General features: G+C 38.0%; 1 protein-coding gene across 2 annotated transcripts in view; it reads right to left on the bottom strand.

The window, feature by feature from the left end:
• Positions 1-17,115, bottom strand: part of LOC117913849 (beta-galactosidase 9) — a 153,201-nt gene that overhangs the window by 99,551 nt on the left and 36,535 nt on the right. The window contains exon 4 of one of the 2 annotated variants that reach the window (XM_034828923.1): positions 12,785-12,851. In XM_034828923.1, coding sequence (XP_034684814.1) covers positions 12,785-12,851 — 67 coding nt within the window. Of the gene's footprint in view, positions 1-4,490; positions 4,580-12,784; positions 12,852-17,115 lie in introns of those variants that run through there. The other variant, XM_034828924.1, reaches the window with a different exon arrangement.

The following is a 17,115-nucleotide window of genomic DNA, read 5'->3' as shown; positions in this document are numbered from 1 at the left end:
TCTAGGGCCACGTCAAAGCTGTAGGGGTGTCGGAGGGGAATTCTAGTGGTGCGGAAGGGGAGTTCTGTCGGATTCCGCTGTGTGTAGTGTGGAATGGAGTTGTATCGGCTCTCGGTGGCTGGAGTGAGCCTTCTTGGGGTTCGATTGACCCTGAGAGAGGGAATGGTTTAGCACTTGTCATGGTTGGGTCGGAGCTTGCGAGTCCCTTTGAGAAATGGAGTGACTATCACCTAAAAGAAGGGGGGCGAGATGAAGGGTGAAGTTCAAGCTGTCTCGCGATGTTTATTCACTGCTTGGGTATGCCGACGGAAGGTTTCGAAGAGGAAATTTTGTATCTCTTAAGGAGAATGAAGGGGAGAATTGAGAAAAATGGTAAGGAAGGGGTGTCTAGGAAGACGAGTTTAAAATCTTCAAAATCTAGTAGGGAACTCAAGAAGTTGGAGTGGACTATAAGCTATAAGAAAGCAAAAATGGGTTTTAGCGTGGGTATTTTTGGAAGGGCTTCTGGATCAGGGTGCAAATGAAGATAAGAATTTTATCATGGAATGTTAGAGGGGCTAATGATAGGGATAAAAGGAAGATTATCAAGTCAGTCATCAAATCCCAAAGAGTGGACATGGTTTGTTTACAGGAAACTAAAATTAAAGAAATGACTACGGGACTTGTTCATAGTCTAGGGGTGGGAAGACATCTAGACTGGAGAGCAGTCAATTCTAGGGGTGGAACTGGTGGTATTCTGGTGTTCTGGGATAACAGACTGGTGGAGTTGGTTGGCTTGGAAGAAGGGGTTTTCTCAATTTCGTGCAAGTTCAAAAATTGTGTGGATGGTATAGTGTGGGTGTTCACTGGAGTGTATGGGCCAGTCTGCAGTAGTGATAGAGAGGATTTCTAGGAGGAACTTGGATCAGTAAAAAGTTTATGGAGTGACCCATGGTGTGGGAGCGGATTTTAATTTGGTAAGGTTTCTAGAGGAACGCAGTAGGGAAGGTGGGCTTATTGCTTCAATGAGGAGATTCTCAGAAGTGATAGAGGATTTGGAGTTGAGGGATTTTCCTTTGACGAGGGGCCCGTATACGTGGAGAGAAGGCTTGAATAGCCAGGCCTAGTCTAGGCTTGACCGGTTCTTAGTGACAGACAACTGGGATAGCCTTTTCAATGGGGCTATGTAGGGAATTCTCCCCAGACCAGTCTCAGATCACTTCCCGGTCCTCCTAGAAGGAGGAGGTTTGAAGAAGGGACCAAAGGAGGGTTTCAAAGAGAAGATGAAGATGTGGTAGGGGAGTTTAAAATTTACAGGGACATTCAGCTTTATCTTAGATGCAAAATTGAGGGTTCTTAAAAATATTTTGAAGAATTGGAATAAAGAAGAGTTTGGTCTCATTGAGACTAAAAAGGGTGAAGCTCTCAGGCAGGTTGAGTATTGGGATGAAAAGGAGAAATGTGCAGCTTTAAATCTGGAAGAGTGTGAAGCAAGAAAAGAGGCAAGGGAGTCTTATAAGTCTTGGGTGTTAAGGGAAGAGATCTCATGGATGGCGAAAAAGGGGGACAATAATACCAGATTTTTTCATAGGATGGCGAATGCTCATAGTAGAAGAAACTAGTTATCCAAGTTGAAAGTAAATGGTTGTTGGTACTCAGAGGAGAATAATTTAAAAACTAGTGTGGTGGGGGCGTTTCAAAAGCTGTATTCAGAAGAAGAGAGGTCGAGTCCTAGTATTGACGGGCTGTCCTTTATGGGGTTAGCTAGTAGTGAGGCTAAGGGGTTGGAGATTCCTTTTTCGGAAGAAGACAAAGCCCCCGAGCAAGATGGATTTACCATGGCTTTTTGGCTTTTTTGTTGGGATGTGGTGAAGGTTGAGATTATGGGCCTTTTTAGAGAATTTTGTGAAAGGGGCAGATTTGTAAAATCTCTAAATGCCATCTTCTTGGTTTTAGTCCCAAAGAAGGGAGGTGTAGAAGATTTGAAAGATTTCAGGCCGATTAGCCTTGTGGGAAGCCTTACAAGTTGTTGGCTAAAATGCCTTGTGGTAAATAGAATCAAGAAGGTTATGGAAAAAATGATTTCGGAACCATAAAATGTCTTTGTGGAGGGTAGACAAATCCTAGATGCAGTTTTGATTGCAAATGAGGTTGTGGATTCTAGGTTGAAAAGCAATCAAGGGGGTGTGTTGTGCAAGTTGGATATAGAGAAGGTCTATGATCATGTCAGCTGACAGTTGTTGGCAGTGCTTAAAAAAATGGGCTTTGGGGAAAGATGGATTAAGTGGATAGAGTGGTGTATCTCTACTGTGAGATTTTCTGTTCTTATAAATGGCTCTCCCTCCGGTTTTTTCCAAAGTTCAAGGGGTTTGAGACAAGGAGACCTCATCTCCCCTTATCTGTTTGTGATCTTTATGGAGGGATTTAGTTGCTTATTGAGAAGGGCTATTAGTAGGGGCTTTCTATCAGGGTGGAGGGTAAGAGGTCGGGGAGGTGAGGGGATTCTAATATCTCACTTGCTATTTGCGGATGACACCTTGGTGTTTTGTGAGGAGTCTCAGGATCATTTGACGCATCTAAGCTGGCTTCTCATGTGGTTTGAGGCTTGCTCAGGGTTGAGGGTTAACTTGGAGAAGAGTGAGAATATCCCGGTGGGGAGGGTGCATGATATAGAGGATTTGGCATTGGAATTGGGCTGTAAAGTGGGTGGTCTGCCGTCCTGTTATCTGGGTCTGCCTTTGGGGGCACCCTTCAAATTAGAGGTGGTATGGGATGGAGTTAAAGAGAGGTTTCAGAAAAGGTTTGCTATGTGGAAGAGACAGTATATATCAAAAGGAGGAAGACTCACCCTTATCCGGAGCATTCTTTCTAGCATGCCTGTTTACTTCATGTTGCTCTTTTATTTGCCCAGAAAAGTAAGGCTGAGGTTGGAGAAGATTCAGAGGGATTTTTTGTGGGATGGAGGAGCTCTGGAGCAGAGGCCACATCTTGTTAGATGGAACTTGGTTTGTTTGGAAAGAAAGAAAGATGGGTTGGGTGTGACAAATTTAGCTTTGATGAATAAAGCTCTCTTGAGTAAGTGGAATTGGCGCTTTGCCATTCAAAGTGAGGCTTTGTGGAAGCAAGTGATCAGTCACAAATATGGTGTAAAGGAGGGGGGGGATGGTGTACTCGGGCCGTAAGTGGGAGGCATGGTGTAGGACTCTGGAAAGCTATTAGAAAGGAGTGGTTGGGTATGTATAGCAATTTAGCCTACCGCGTGGGTAGTGGTAGGAGAGTGAGATTCTGGCAGGACAAGTGGTGTGGGGATGAGCATCTTTGCGAGTCTTTCCCTTCTTTGTTCGCCATCTCCCTGGGTATCGGATGTGTGGAACCCAGATGGTGTAGAGGGTGGTTGGACCCCTCTTTTCTCAAGGGCGTTTAATGATTGGGAGATTGACATGGTGGAGCGTTTTATGCTAAAAATCCAAGCCTTTAGGGTGCAAAGGGAGGAAGAGGATAAAGTGGTATGGACAGCATCAAGAAGTAGAGCTTTCTCAGTCAAGTCGCTTTATTCTATTCTGGAGCCCGGAGGTTCTTCTTTGTTCCCTTATGGTAGTATTTGGAGGGCAAATGTACCCCCTAAGGTAGCTTTCTTTGCTTGGGAGGCCTCCTGGGGCAAAATCTTAACTTTAGAGCAACTACAGAGGAGGGGGTACTCTTTGGCAAATAGGTGTTTTCTTTGCCTTTCTAAAGTAGAAACGGTGGATCACCTTTTACTTCATTGTGTTAAGATGCGAGCATTGTGGAATATGTGGAATCTTCTTTTCTCCCTTTTTGGTGTGGCTTGGGTTCTCTCTGGTTCAATTAAGGAAACTCTCCTTAGGTGGCATAGAGCATTTGTGGGGAAAACCTGTAAAAAGGCGTGGCAAATGGCCCCCCTTATGTATTTTTTGGTTAGTCTAGAAGGAAAGAAATTTGTTGGCTTTTGGGAATGAGGTGTTTTCACTCCAAAGGCTAAAATATTATTTTATATGTAATCTTTGGGCTTTGGTTAGGGTGTTTATAGTTTTGAGCCCTTCTTCTCTTGTTAGTTTTTTTGAGTGGCTAGGCTCCAAGTAAGGGTAGGGGTTGTTGTTTATTTCCTCCTCCCTTGGTTTCGAGTTTGTGGGCTACTTTTGTATACTCCCTGTATACCTTGAGGGCACTAGTTTGGTGTTTCCTCTTTCTGTTTAATATTATTCTCTTTATCTATCAAAAAAAAAAATATAAATTTGATCGCAACTGAATGATGGTTCATGGATGGAAATCATACGCCTACATTGAGAAAGTTGGTCATCAAAGTTCTATCACAAACTGCATCATTTTCTACCTATAAGAAAAACTAGAGCACATTCGCTCTCATCCACATAAGCAACGAAATCATCTGGCTTACCCCTAACTACAACAATTAGTTTTTTTTTTATTATAACATGAAACTAAAGCTAAGTGATATGAAGGTAGAAAATAATAAAGTTGTTGAAAAAAATTACCTTACTCTCTTTGACATTTTAGCGGAGATGGGTGAAGAAGAGGATAATCAATTGTTTCAATGGATCAAGCCTCTATACTCAGATGATGACTTTATAAATCTCGATCCTCGAATTGTCACTCATGATCGAGAATTTGGTGTTGATGTTGAACAAGTGTTATCTGAAGAAGTTCATAATGAGAGTTTTAGCAAAGACACTGAGGATTCATTTCAGGCAACATTAAATTCACAATATTCGGTTGACTCCAAAAGTGTTGGACAAAGTAACAGACCTAGTGTTGTTAGTACTTTTACTTCTGGTTATGATGCTCCAAGAAGTGAAACTAATGATGAAGGTGATGATAATATGGGAAATGATGAAGGGGACTATTAAAGCCATAGGATTTTTAGGAGTTTTGAATTTAAAATAAAAACAAAAGACAAGGTTTGACTTAGTCCAACTATTCTAGTTTGTTTAGTTTGGATTAGTCCTAGTGTGTTTAAATTTGAATTTTTTTTGTTTGAATTAGAGAGAATATCGAATGATATTCAGTAGGTTGGTTGGTTGCTAAATTCAGGGTTTGTTTTGAATATTTAAGTTTTGGATGTAAACCTAATTTAATTAATAAAGTATTATCCAATTTCTCTTCCAAATCCAATATGGTATCAAAGCCCACGATCTAAACCAGTAAAGTTAAACATGGTGAAAACCGCAATGATTGGCGAACATCCACCTAGCTCTTCGGAGGTGACCTTCGATTATTCTCTTGTCAATTCTAAAGATAATGGCGATTCTAAGAATTTCGTTTACTACATTATTATCCACAAATTAAATGGCAAGAATTATCTCTAATGGTTTTAATTCGTAGTGATGTGTCATAGGCAAAGACGATTACATCACAAGCCTGAAGACAATCCTAACGAAAAACAATGCATCTCACAAAACCTGCTTTTTCGACAACAATATGATTGTCTTGGCTTACTAATTCCATGGGGACAAACGTAGGTCAGACGTTCCTATTCTACAAGACAGCAAAAGAAATCTAGGATGTAGCCAAGGAGACGTTTTCAAACAGTAAAAATACGGCAGAGTTATCCAAAATCAAAAGCCAACTTCTAGAATTACAACAAAGGGACCTTAGAGTGACCCAATACTTCAACATTCTCTCTCGATATTGGCAACAACTGGATGTGTTCAAGAACTGGAATAGGATTGCGTTGGAAACAAAATCAAATATAAAAAAATTGTGGAAAAAGAAAGGATCTTCACATTCTTGGTCGGACTCAATAAGAATCTCGATGAAGTTTGAGGAAAGGTTCTTAGCACCAAGCCACTCCCATCACTTCAAGAGGCATGTTCTAAAGTCTGACGAGAAGAGAGTCAAAAGAAGGTCATGATAAAGGACCACACCTCGTCATAATCCTTTCCAAGCAATGACATATCAGCCTTAGCCACCGGGGAACAGAATTCTCAACACTTTGATTCACAAAGGAGATCCAACAAGTTGTGGTGTGATCATTGTAATCAAGTTGCTCACACTCGAGAAACCTGTTGGAAAATTCATGGGAATCCACACAATTGGAAAAGTAGCAGAACACAGGAAAACAAACCTTGAGATTATCATGCCACCAATGATGAACTACCACAATCCAATAACTTAACAGACAAAACACCTTTCAACCGAGAACAAATGGAGCTACTTCAGAAACTCCTCATATGTGATCCTTCGAGTACCTCCACTATAGGATCAAGTTCCATTCCCCAAAAAGGTGTATGTTCCAAAGCTTTGAATGTTTTTTCAAAGTCAAACCCTTGGATTTTTTACTCCGATGCAGCCGATCACATGATCAATGAAATAACTCTCTTTGACTATTATCAGCCTTGTTCTGAGAGTTATAAAATTAACACAATTGATAGTTGTTTCTCACTAGTGGCCCGTAAAGGGACTGTCATTCCTCCAAATAACTTTAGATTGCTCTCTACTCTTCATGTTCCCAAGCTTATGTATAACGTGCTCTCTATAAGCAAAGTCACCAAAGATCTAAACTGTGTTACTAAATTAGTTCCTAATTATTGTGAATTTCAGAAGGAGATGCTCAGAATGCAAGTTGCAATGTTCTTTCCTTTTTTACAAATTCCAATTATCATGAAATAATAGCTTGGCACTTTAGGTTAGGCCACCCAAGCTTTCCATATTTGAAAAAGTTGTTTCCATCATTATTCAGAAATAAAAACTTAGTCATTTCATTGTAAATTCTGTCAATTGTCAAAATTCTTATGTTTCACAACCTTATCAAAAATCTCATCCTTTTTCGCTCATACATGGTTATGGGGACCATCTAAGATTAGCAACATAACAAGCTCTAAGTGTTTTATTTCATTTATTTATAATCATACATGAATATGTTGGGTGTATTTGTTAAAAGAAAAATCTAAAGCAAAAGAGATTTTCAAAAATTTTAATGTCATGATTAACACTCAATTTCAAACCAAAATCCAAATTTTTCGCACTGACAATGGTACTGAATACTTTAACTCAATCCTTAGACCCTATTTTAATGAACATGGCATCATTCATCAAAGCTCATGCATTGCTACACCACAACAAAATGGAATTTCAAAAAGAAAAGATCATTATCTGTTAGAAGTTGCTAAATCCTTTATGTTCATGACAAATGTTCCTAAATATTTTTAAGGGGAAGTCGTTCTCACTGCATCATACTTGATAAACAAAAGCCCACTAGAGTATTACAATACCAAACTCCCATTGAAGTCCTAAAAAATTGCTACCCTAACATTCAGCTAGTGTCATCCCTTCCACCAAAAATTTTTGGTTGCAGCATTTTTGTCAACACTCATGCTTAAAACAGAATGAAACTAGATCCAAGAGCCCTCAAATGTCGTTTCCTGGGATACTCTTCAACCCAAAAAGGTTATAAATGTTACTCACCAATCACAAAAAGGTTTTTTTGTTTCCATGGATGTAACATTCTCTGAGCATCAAGATTATTTTCTCAAACTCAGCTTCAAGGGGAGATTTCAGGAAATTCCAACCAAGATCAATTTTGGGATATTGCTCTTCCAGCCCATATTGCTCATCCAGCAACCAATATAGCTCTTCCAGCACCAGTTTTCGAATCTACCACCTCAACAGCCCCTGTAACATCAGGTAATTCCAGCCCTAGAACCACTGCTGTTCCCTTTGAATCAGATTCTGCACCCAATCTTCCAGCAGCTTCAACCCTAGAGCTTTAGGTCTATTCCAGAAGAAAAGTTGCCAGGGATATACAAACTCCCATGCCCCCAGCTCACAACCAGTTAACTGAACCAAATCTGGATCCTCATGACCAGAATTTAGGTAACACAATAACAGATACTAATCCGATTGTATTAGATGATTTGGATGTTACAATTGCGTTTTGGAAAGGGGTTAGATCATGTACTACACCTCCCATTGCTGATTTTGTTTCCTATGAAAAATTATCTCCACAATTTTGAGCATTTACTACTAATCTTTCTAATGTTGATATATCCAGGGACATTCATGAGGAATTACAACATCCAAATTGGAAGGCAGCCATGCACGAGGAGATTAGAGCTCTCGAGAAAAATGGAACCTCGGAATTTAACAAAATTGCCTATGGGAAAATCTACTATCGGATGCAAGTAGATTTTCAATGTGAAACATAAAATTGACGAGAACATTGACAGATACAAGGCAAGATCGATAGTTAAAGGATTTACGCAAACATATGGAGTAGATCATCAGGAAACATTTGCTTTAATTACAAAACTCAACACTATTCGAGTTCTACTTTCCATTGCAGTCAACAATGATTGGCCTCTTCATCAGTTAGACGTAAAAAATGCATTCCTGGATGGCGATCTCAATAAAGAAGTCTGTATGGATATTCCACCAGGATTCAAAGATGCTAAAAATAAGAATTGAGTGTGCAAGTTAAAAAAAAAATTGTATGGCCTAAAGCAATTTCCTAGGGTCTGGTTTGATCGTTTTACTTCATCTGTTAAGAAACCTGGGTACAATCAAGGACAATCTGATCATACAATGTTATTCAAACATTCATCAGATATGAAGATAGTCATTCTTATCGTTTATGTGGACAACATAATTCTTACAGGTGATGATGAAGCAAAAATGATAAATCTGAAAAACACCCTCTCTCGAGAATTTGAAATCAAACACTTAGGAGCTCTTAGGTACTTCCTTGGCATGGAGGTGGCTCAAACTTCAAGTGAAATATCAGTCTCTCAACGAAAATATGTGTTTTTTCTTCTGGAGGGAACTGGTATGCTCAAATGTAGACCAACAGACACACCTATGGAGCAGAATAGCAAGCTTAGTGATGGAGAAGAAATCCCTCCGGTTGACAATGGTCAACACCAGAGGCTAGTTGCGAAGTTAATCTATTTATCCCATACTAGGTCAAACATAGCCTTTCTTGTTAGTGTAGTTAGTCAATTCATGCACGCTCCCACTGAAAATGACACTTGGAATACCAGATGACGAATCAAAGTATGTTCTAACGCAAATTAGGCAAGTTCCGTGAATGATAGCAGGTCCACCTCAGGCTATTCTACATACATATGGGATCATTTGGTTACCTAGAGAAGCAAGAAGCAGTCCGTAGTGGCTTGAAGTAGTGCGGATGCTAAGTTCCAGGCTATTGCACTTGGTGAATGTGAAGGACTATGGCTAAAACGTGTGATACAGAAGTTGAAGATTTCAACCAAGTTTCCAATGAAAATGTTTTGTGACAATCAAGCAGTCATCAACATCTCCTGTAATTCGGTTCATAATGACAAAACCAAGCATGTGGAAATAAACTAACATTTCATAATGGAGAAAGTTGAGAATGGGGAGTTTTTACTGCAGTACCCACCTACTAAGCTTCAAACTGCAAACATTCTTACAAAAGCTCTACCAAGACAGCATTTTCATTCTCTTATAAGCAAACTAGGAATGATCAATATCCCTTCCTCAGTTTGAGGGGGTGTGTTGAAGCCATAGCATTTTTACAAATTTGAATCTAAAATAAAAACAGAAGATAAGGCTTGACTAAGTCCTATTATTTTAGGTTGTTCAGTTTGGATTAGTTCTGGTGTGTTTAAATTCAAATTTTTTTTGTTTGAATTAGAGAGAATATCGGATGATATTCAATAGGTTGGTTAGTTGCTAAATTTAGGGATTGTTTTGTCTACTTAAGTTCTAGATGTAAACCTAATTTAATTAATAAAGTATTATTCAATTTCTCTTCCAAATCCAATAGGGATGTTAGGCAACAACAACAAAGTTGATATCTAATGAGGCTATTCACTTGTGAAGACGATTTCACACCATGCACACAAGATAAAGACCATGGCTCTAGATGAGCTAGTCCAAATGTAAGAGCTATTGGGAAGTTGTACAAAGGAAGAGAATGGAGGATGGCACCATTTAACGAGGACTCATTTTCAACCAATTTTGAGTCTATGAGTATGGGGACTCAATTTAGTGACTCATCAAATGAGGCTAATGTTTATCATGCTTATATGATACGTTATGATCAACCTCCTCAAAATTATGCAATGGGCTCAAGTTCAGCCGATGAAAACTATGGTATGTCTAGTTATTCTCTTTCTACACAAATATCATACCATGTTCCATATCAAATGCAAGGAGGATTTGAACCAAGCACGTGGGTGAACCTCGAGTCTCTTATCCATGTAAAGGCAATGGGCAAGACTCAAGAGATCTATGCATGACATGTTCAAATTTTTAATCATTACTATCAAGACTCAATAAGTTGGTACCAATATTGTCTCCAACAACAAGATGGGATTCCTTCATCTACCAATTCCATTGAACCACACCGGTCATCATTTTGGTATTAAAGGGTCATTATAATGTAATATGTACAAATTATTGATATTTAATCAAATCAAATCTTTCATGTGGCTTAATAATGAATGTACACTTACAAAATTCATATTTCTTATTAACCGACATGATATAATTAAATTTAATATCATAAATTATATCATACATATGTCAATTTCTTCAACAAAACAACTTTAAAATGTCTATTATACGTCTAATTTCATTTCTAAGAGTTTTCCATGAATTTTGATCAATTTTTGGCCCACTAATATTTTGTGTTAAAATATTCACCGTATCCTCATATATCCATAAAATTGAGTTACCAATATGTCTATTGAAACCAATATTTTCATCCTTACTAAGAACATCTAAGATCTTGCACATGAATTATCAAACTTCAATGAACCTCTTTCCTTATTAATGAACCAAGATATAACGGTAGCAAAATCTCACTCTATAGTTAAGATGGAGAGGCCTAAAGCTTTCACCTACAGCAAACCCTCCAATAATGCCAAAATCTCAACCTCAATATCAAACCTCACACTCACCTGCTTAGAGAAAGCTCTCAACACTGTATCAAAATGATCTTTAATCCCACCTCCAATGCCCATCCAATTAGGGTTACCTAAGGAACATCCATCAAAGCTTAACTTTACTGAACCTACTAGGGGGGACCAACCAATCCAACCCAATTAGCCGGTCTCTTTTTCCTTTCCCCAAACCCTAACCAAAAGAAGTTTATTTGTAATTTCTCAATCCTATAAACCACTTTAGCTGGGACCTTAAACATTAAAAGGAAATAAGTGAGGATAAGTGATAAACAAGACTGCATAAGGGTTATTCTACCATCCATAGGCAAGAAGGCTTTTTTTAAACCATCCAAACAACAAGAGATCCTATCTAACATAAGACCCCAAAAGAAGGGCTCTAGGATTTCCTTCTAAAGGGAGACCTAAATAGGTAAGGGGCTAGATAGAGATTGCACAATCCAACAACAAGGAAGTGTTGAATAGAGTCCTCACACACATTAATACCAGCCAAGGAGCTTTTTTCTAGATTGCTCTTTAAGCCTGATGTGTGTCCAAAAAGCATTAAGATGTATTCAAGGTTTTGCAACTCCTCTTGGTTAGCTTCTGAGAAAAAAATTGTACCATCTGCAAACTAAAGCAATGACACCCTTGCCTTGTACTTACCTACCAAAAAACCTTGTAAAAACCCTTTATCTTCAGCTCTTACAACCATCTTACTCAAAACATCTGCAGCAATAATTAAAAGAAAATGGGGGAAAGAGTCATCTTGCCTTAGGCCTTTAGACATTGAAGCTCAACCTTTGGTACACCAGTTCACTAGAATGGCAAAACTTACAAAAGATAAGCATCCTCAAATCCACAACCTCCACTTTGGACTAAATCCTTTCTTCTCTAAAGCATGAGCCAAAACGTTTCAATTCACATGGTCATAAGCATTTTCAAAATCTATCATAAAGGGAACTCCTGATTTTCCAAAGCATTTTTTGTCTACCACTTCACTTCCAACTAGGACAACTTCTAGGATTTGCCTACCTTCCACAAAAGCACCTTGAGACCAATGGATAGTCTCATGCAACATTAAGAGGTGCAAAAAGGATTGAACTGGGGGAATTGTTGCTAAGGCGTGCTTTAATTGAATTGCTTCAACACATAGACGCCCATACACCAATTCAATTAAAGCAACATCACTTCAATCTATGTTTTCCTGAAGTCACTTTTTCATTAAAAAAATATTAGAAATGTTTAAAAATTATGAAATCAATGTATTTAAAGTTATAACATAAATTATGTCCTCCAATTTTTTGGAATCAAATTACGCAGTAGAAACTTCAGTTTAGACATAACCTCATGAGTGTGGTGTATAAGCCTGTGATGTAATCTCATTTTTCAGGCTTATCTTAGCATCCAAATAGGTTTTAAATTTATACGTCAAAGATTTCCATGTGTTCACAAATTTTATGATGTTATATTGCACATTCAAAGACATTCCAGGCAGATCATACCAGTATGGAAAAACAAAATTGAAGGTGGGGGTTGCTTAACTAGGGATTTGAGTTACATTATCTAGTTTTGCAGAAGAAATTGAACAACATCACTGTCAACACTTTCAATGGAAATTTGAAATAAAGAAGCAGAAGATGGCCGAAAAGGAAAGAAAGGAGAAAAAACGAAAGGTATTTCCAGAATCACGTCAAAACTGCAACACAAAATTATAAATGCCATATAATTTGATGTCATTTAGAGTGTTAGTCCGATTGGATTAGCCCAAATATATATTCAGGTTGATCTTCCTTCCAAACTTTTAAATGGAAGTGAGCAATTTGATAAATAAACAAGAAGATCAAGTTCAAACTTGTTCTAGAAATATTATGGAATAAGGAAGATAAATGCTCATAGGCACATCATACCTTGAATGGTGCATTGTCTGTTCTAAATTCTATACCAGGGATATCACGTAGCCACACAGGGAAGCCCCTGCAAAATTATTCATTACAATAAGATGATAATTGTCAGAAAACTACTTTAGACATAATTTTTACTTGATTTATCAAGAGGACATTTGCTGAAATCTCAGCATCTTTATATTTATTAAATATATGCGTGAACATAAACATTCATCATTCTCCATTACAACTTTTATGCCAAACATGAAAATCTACAAGACTATGAAGTTCCTACTTATGCTAAAAAATTCAATTATTACACATATAGCATATATTCATTTGATTTCGACAAACAATGTGTTTGGATTTAGGAGAAATAAGAATAGAAAGGAAGAGAAGGAAGAGAGTGAGAATGCTCTATTTTTCACTCTCTCCCCTTTCAATATTTGTATTATGATGCCAAGTTAAAAAACATACCCCTAACAAGATAAGGATACTCTAACAGGTGGAAGAGATTTGATTATGATTCTTTCCTAAATGTCTTGGAGTATGAAATGACTTTAGGGATATGATTTTTTTTTTTTTTTTTTTATTGGAAACGACGCAAAGATATATTGATAGCAAAAAGAAGTACAAGAAGAAGGATGAGAAATCCTTCCACCAAAGACAACTAAATTACAGGAAAATACACATAAACAAACGAACTCCCACTAAGGACCAATCCTTAAGGAGTACACGCCGCTATCCAATCCAGTTGAATCACATTAAGGGGAGTCCCCTTAAATGCCTTGGAACAAAAAGCCCAAAGGGAAGCAAGGAAAACAATAGAGTCCCAAAGGAACTCTGAATTCCTAACTTTATCCTCGAAAATCCTTGCGTTTCTTTCCCACCACACAACCCGAATTAGAGTGATGCTCGCAGCTTGCCACAAAACAATCCCTCTCTTAGAATTACCGAAGCCTTTAAATTTGATGAACATCATGTCATATATACTCCTTGGGGGAACCTAATCCATCTTAGCTAACTGAAATAACCTGTGCCACAACCCAATCGTCAAGGGACAATGAAGAAAAAAATGATCTGCTGATTCCCCATGCTTCATGCACAGAATACAAATATCAGGACTAAGGGCTTTGTAGGGTCTTCTCACTTGTAACATGTCATTAGTATTCACCTTCTTGTGTGCCAGTAACCAAACAAAGGACTTCACTTTGAAAGGAACTTGAGAATTCCAAACGAACTTTAAAGGAAAGACCTGAGGAGATCCAGAAGATTGAGATAATGCTAGAAAAAAGGATTTGACTGAAAAAATCCCTGAAGAGGATAATGGCCATAATCTGGCATCTGGGACCGAAGGAGAAAGATACAAATCATCAAGAGACCGCATGAGGCCTTCTAAGTCCTCAATCTCTGAATCTGACAGGTTACGGCGGAAATTCAAATTCCAAGAGAAAGGACGAGATGGACCGAGAACTGAAGAAATAGAAATGTTTTTATCCACGACTACTCTAAATAGTCTTGGATATTGGATTCCCAAAGGTTGGTCCCCCCACCACAAATCTTCCCAGAACCGAATTCTTTCCCCGTTTCCTACCACATACCGAGTAAATAAGGAAAACCCCTGAAAGACTTGTGCAATAGCCTTCCAAGGACAGCGATGTGACCATCTGACTAAAGTGTTAGCATCCCAACCATTAGAGTGAGAACCATAAATGCTTAAAATGACCTGATGCCAAAGAGTTGAACCCTCTCTAGGATACCTCCATAACCATTTCCCTAGAAGAGCGAAATTCCTCCAAGAAATATTCCCAATGCAACTTTCTATAGTGTTTCTTCCCATGGGAGCTTAGGTTAACAAACCAGGCACTGGATCAATTGGCTAAGCAAGAAGATGTCCTATAGAACATTTTTAGAGGTAACTTCTCTTATCCCTAGATATTGAAATAGGTGGAGTGAGAAATTTTGTGAAGTTTCCAAGTCAAAATGTAGAGGCTATGTTCAATGCTATGGCACATTGAGTTTTGAACCATTCCCATAAAACAAAAAAAAAACAAAAAAAGATTGTTACTAGAGGCAGCCATCTGGTGACCCATTCTCACCCATGTCCATGTTATTTACTATTGGGAAGGTTCACAATAGGATTGATTCATAATAGCTGAAGGGCATGGTGAACAGCCCTTACTAATCCCTCAGCATAGCTTGGTGTGTCATGTGTAAGAAAAGTGGAGAATCAGTGGATCACCCTTTTTGCATTGCCCAATAGTATTGGCATTATGGTATAGGATTTTGGATTTGTTGGAATTGATTGGGTTCCTCCTAAGAGTGTAGTGGAGATGTTAACAATTTCCCACAAGGGTTTTGGAGGTCTTCCTAGAAGAAAATGACTGTGAAGTATCAATAGTCTCACATTAATTTGGATTGCCTAGCCATAATTTGGATTCCCTAGCCAGAGTGGAATGCAAGGATTTTTTAGGACAAATGGATAACCATAGAGGCATTATGGAATTCAATCTATTTCTCCTCTTCCCTTTAGGCATCAACTAATGCAGCATTTGGAGGCATCCTTTTGAGTATTATATTGCTAGATTGGAACCTAACATGCAGATCTACTAGATCACATGAGAAGACTCTAAATAGACAACTCCTCCAATGTGCTACACCATGTTGAATGTTGATGGGTATTCATTAGGAAATCCAGGACAGCAAGCTATTGGAGGAATGCTCATGGATCATTATGTTACACTACTAACAACTTTCTCTAAACATGCTGGAATGGACCTAGCAATTGAGGTAGAGATTCTAACCTTCTTAGAAGGCATAGAGATGGGTCAAGTTTAGTGTCTTTCTAACCTTCTAGTTGAGAGAGATTTAGATTAGTCCTATCTTATGTGAATAAGAAAGTACAAATCTCTTGGAAATTAGATGGTTGGCTTGGCCAAATTTTTTGTTTTACTTCAGATATGGGGTACTTTTTTCTTTGAATTCCTCGTTCAACTAATCACATGGTAGATATGTTAGTAAAGCAAGGAGCCAAACATATAAGATTGTTTGTGGGGTTTCCACCTCTCTAATATTGCTTTTGTTTTTGGAATCACCCTTAGATGTGCAAAGACCTTGGCTTTCTAGATGACATATTTTTTTTCCTACTTCTAATCAAAGTTTTACAAAGGGTAGTATTATGAAAGAAGGATTTTTCATCCTTCTTTGTACTTTTTTCCATAGGAATGAAATGTTAGTTTCTAATTTCAAAATAATACAATGAAATCTTTGTTTCTTACCAAAAAATAAAAAAAAAATAAATAAAAGAGAAGAAAATGATATAATCATCCTCAAATAGTAGATCCAATATATATAATATATATATTGCATCTACTATTTGAGGATGATTATATCATTTTCTTCTCTTTTATTTATTTTTTTTTATTTTTTGGTAAGAAACAAAGATTTCATTGTATTAAAATATGAAGTCCAAAGAAGGATGAGCAATCCTTCCAAGAAGTATCCAATCTTCTATGCAAAGAAGGATCAAAAATATGGATAAGTATACACTAGAATCATTTAAAAGAGAAAATATTTACAACTAAACTTACAATCATTTGATGGTGTCCTGCTTTAAGATTAACATAGAGAAGGGTACCTTCACTATTGTCAATTTTTAGGCATAATCTCCTTGGTGGGTAGGCTTGTAGGCCTTCTCTATGAGCCACATGTTTAGTGCATAGCCCTTGACCTATTCATGTCTTTCCCTAGGAGGTAACCTAAGTGATCCCCATTTCTAAGACCCGATTTTGGAGAAAATTTCTAGAAGGAAAAAATAAAACAAAAAAAGAAAGAAAGTTTATAGACGCTTCATCAAGAATTTCAGCACTATAATTGCTCCTATAACTGATTGCATGAAGAAAGGGAGGTTTCAATGGTCAGAACAAGCAGAAGAAAGTTTTCAAAAGATTAAAGAGATGCTCAGCTCAGCCCCGGTACTAGTGCTGCCAGATTTTAAAAGGTCTTTGAAGTAGAGTGTGATGCTTCTGGAATTGGATTGAAGCAAAAGTTTTAGTGTTATTGGAGGGCTTGAATGAAGTGGCTATCATGGTGGTAACTAATCTTCTTGCTTAAGGGGACTTCCGAAGTTAGATCTGAGTTGGAACGATTCCAAGAACAGTAGGTTCTTCGTTAGATCTCTGTATTGCTCCTTTTCTAGTGGATCTAGAGATCCTTTTCTGTTCAGTATTGTGTGGAGGACTTGGGCTCCAGTGAAGGTCAGCTTCTTTGCCTAGGAAGCGACATGGGGTAGAAGTCTAACTTTGGAAAGATGAGGGGTTGGAATCTTCCAAATAGGTGTAATTTGTGCAAATTTG

Source organism: Vitis riparia, chromosome 5, assembly GCF_004353265.1.
Source record: "Vitis riparia cultivar Riparia Gloire de Montpellier isolate 1030 chromosome 5, EGFV_Vit.rip_1.0, whole genome shotgun sequence".
Lineage (NCBI taxonomy): Eukaryota > Viridiplantae > Streptophyta > Magnoliopsida > Vitales > Vitaceae > Vitis > Vitis riparia.
The sequence above is the reverse complement of the archived record's forward strand: the minus strand, read 5'-3'. Positions and strand labels throughout refer to the sequence as shown.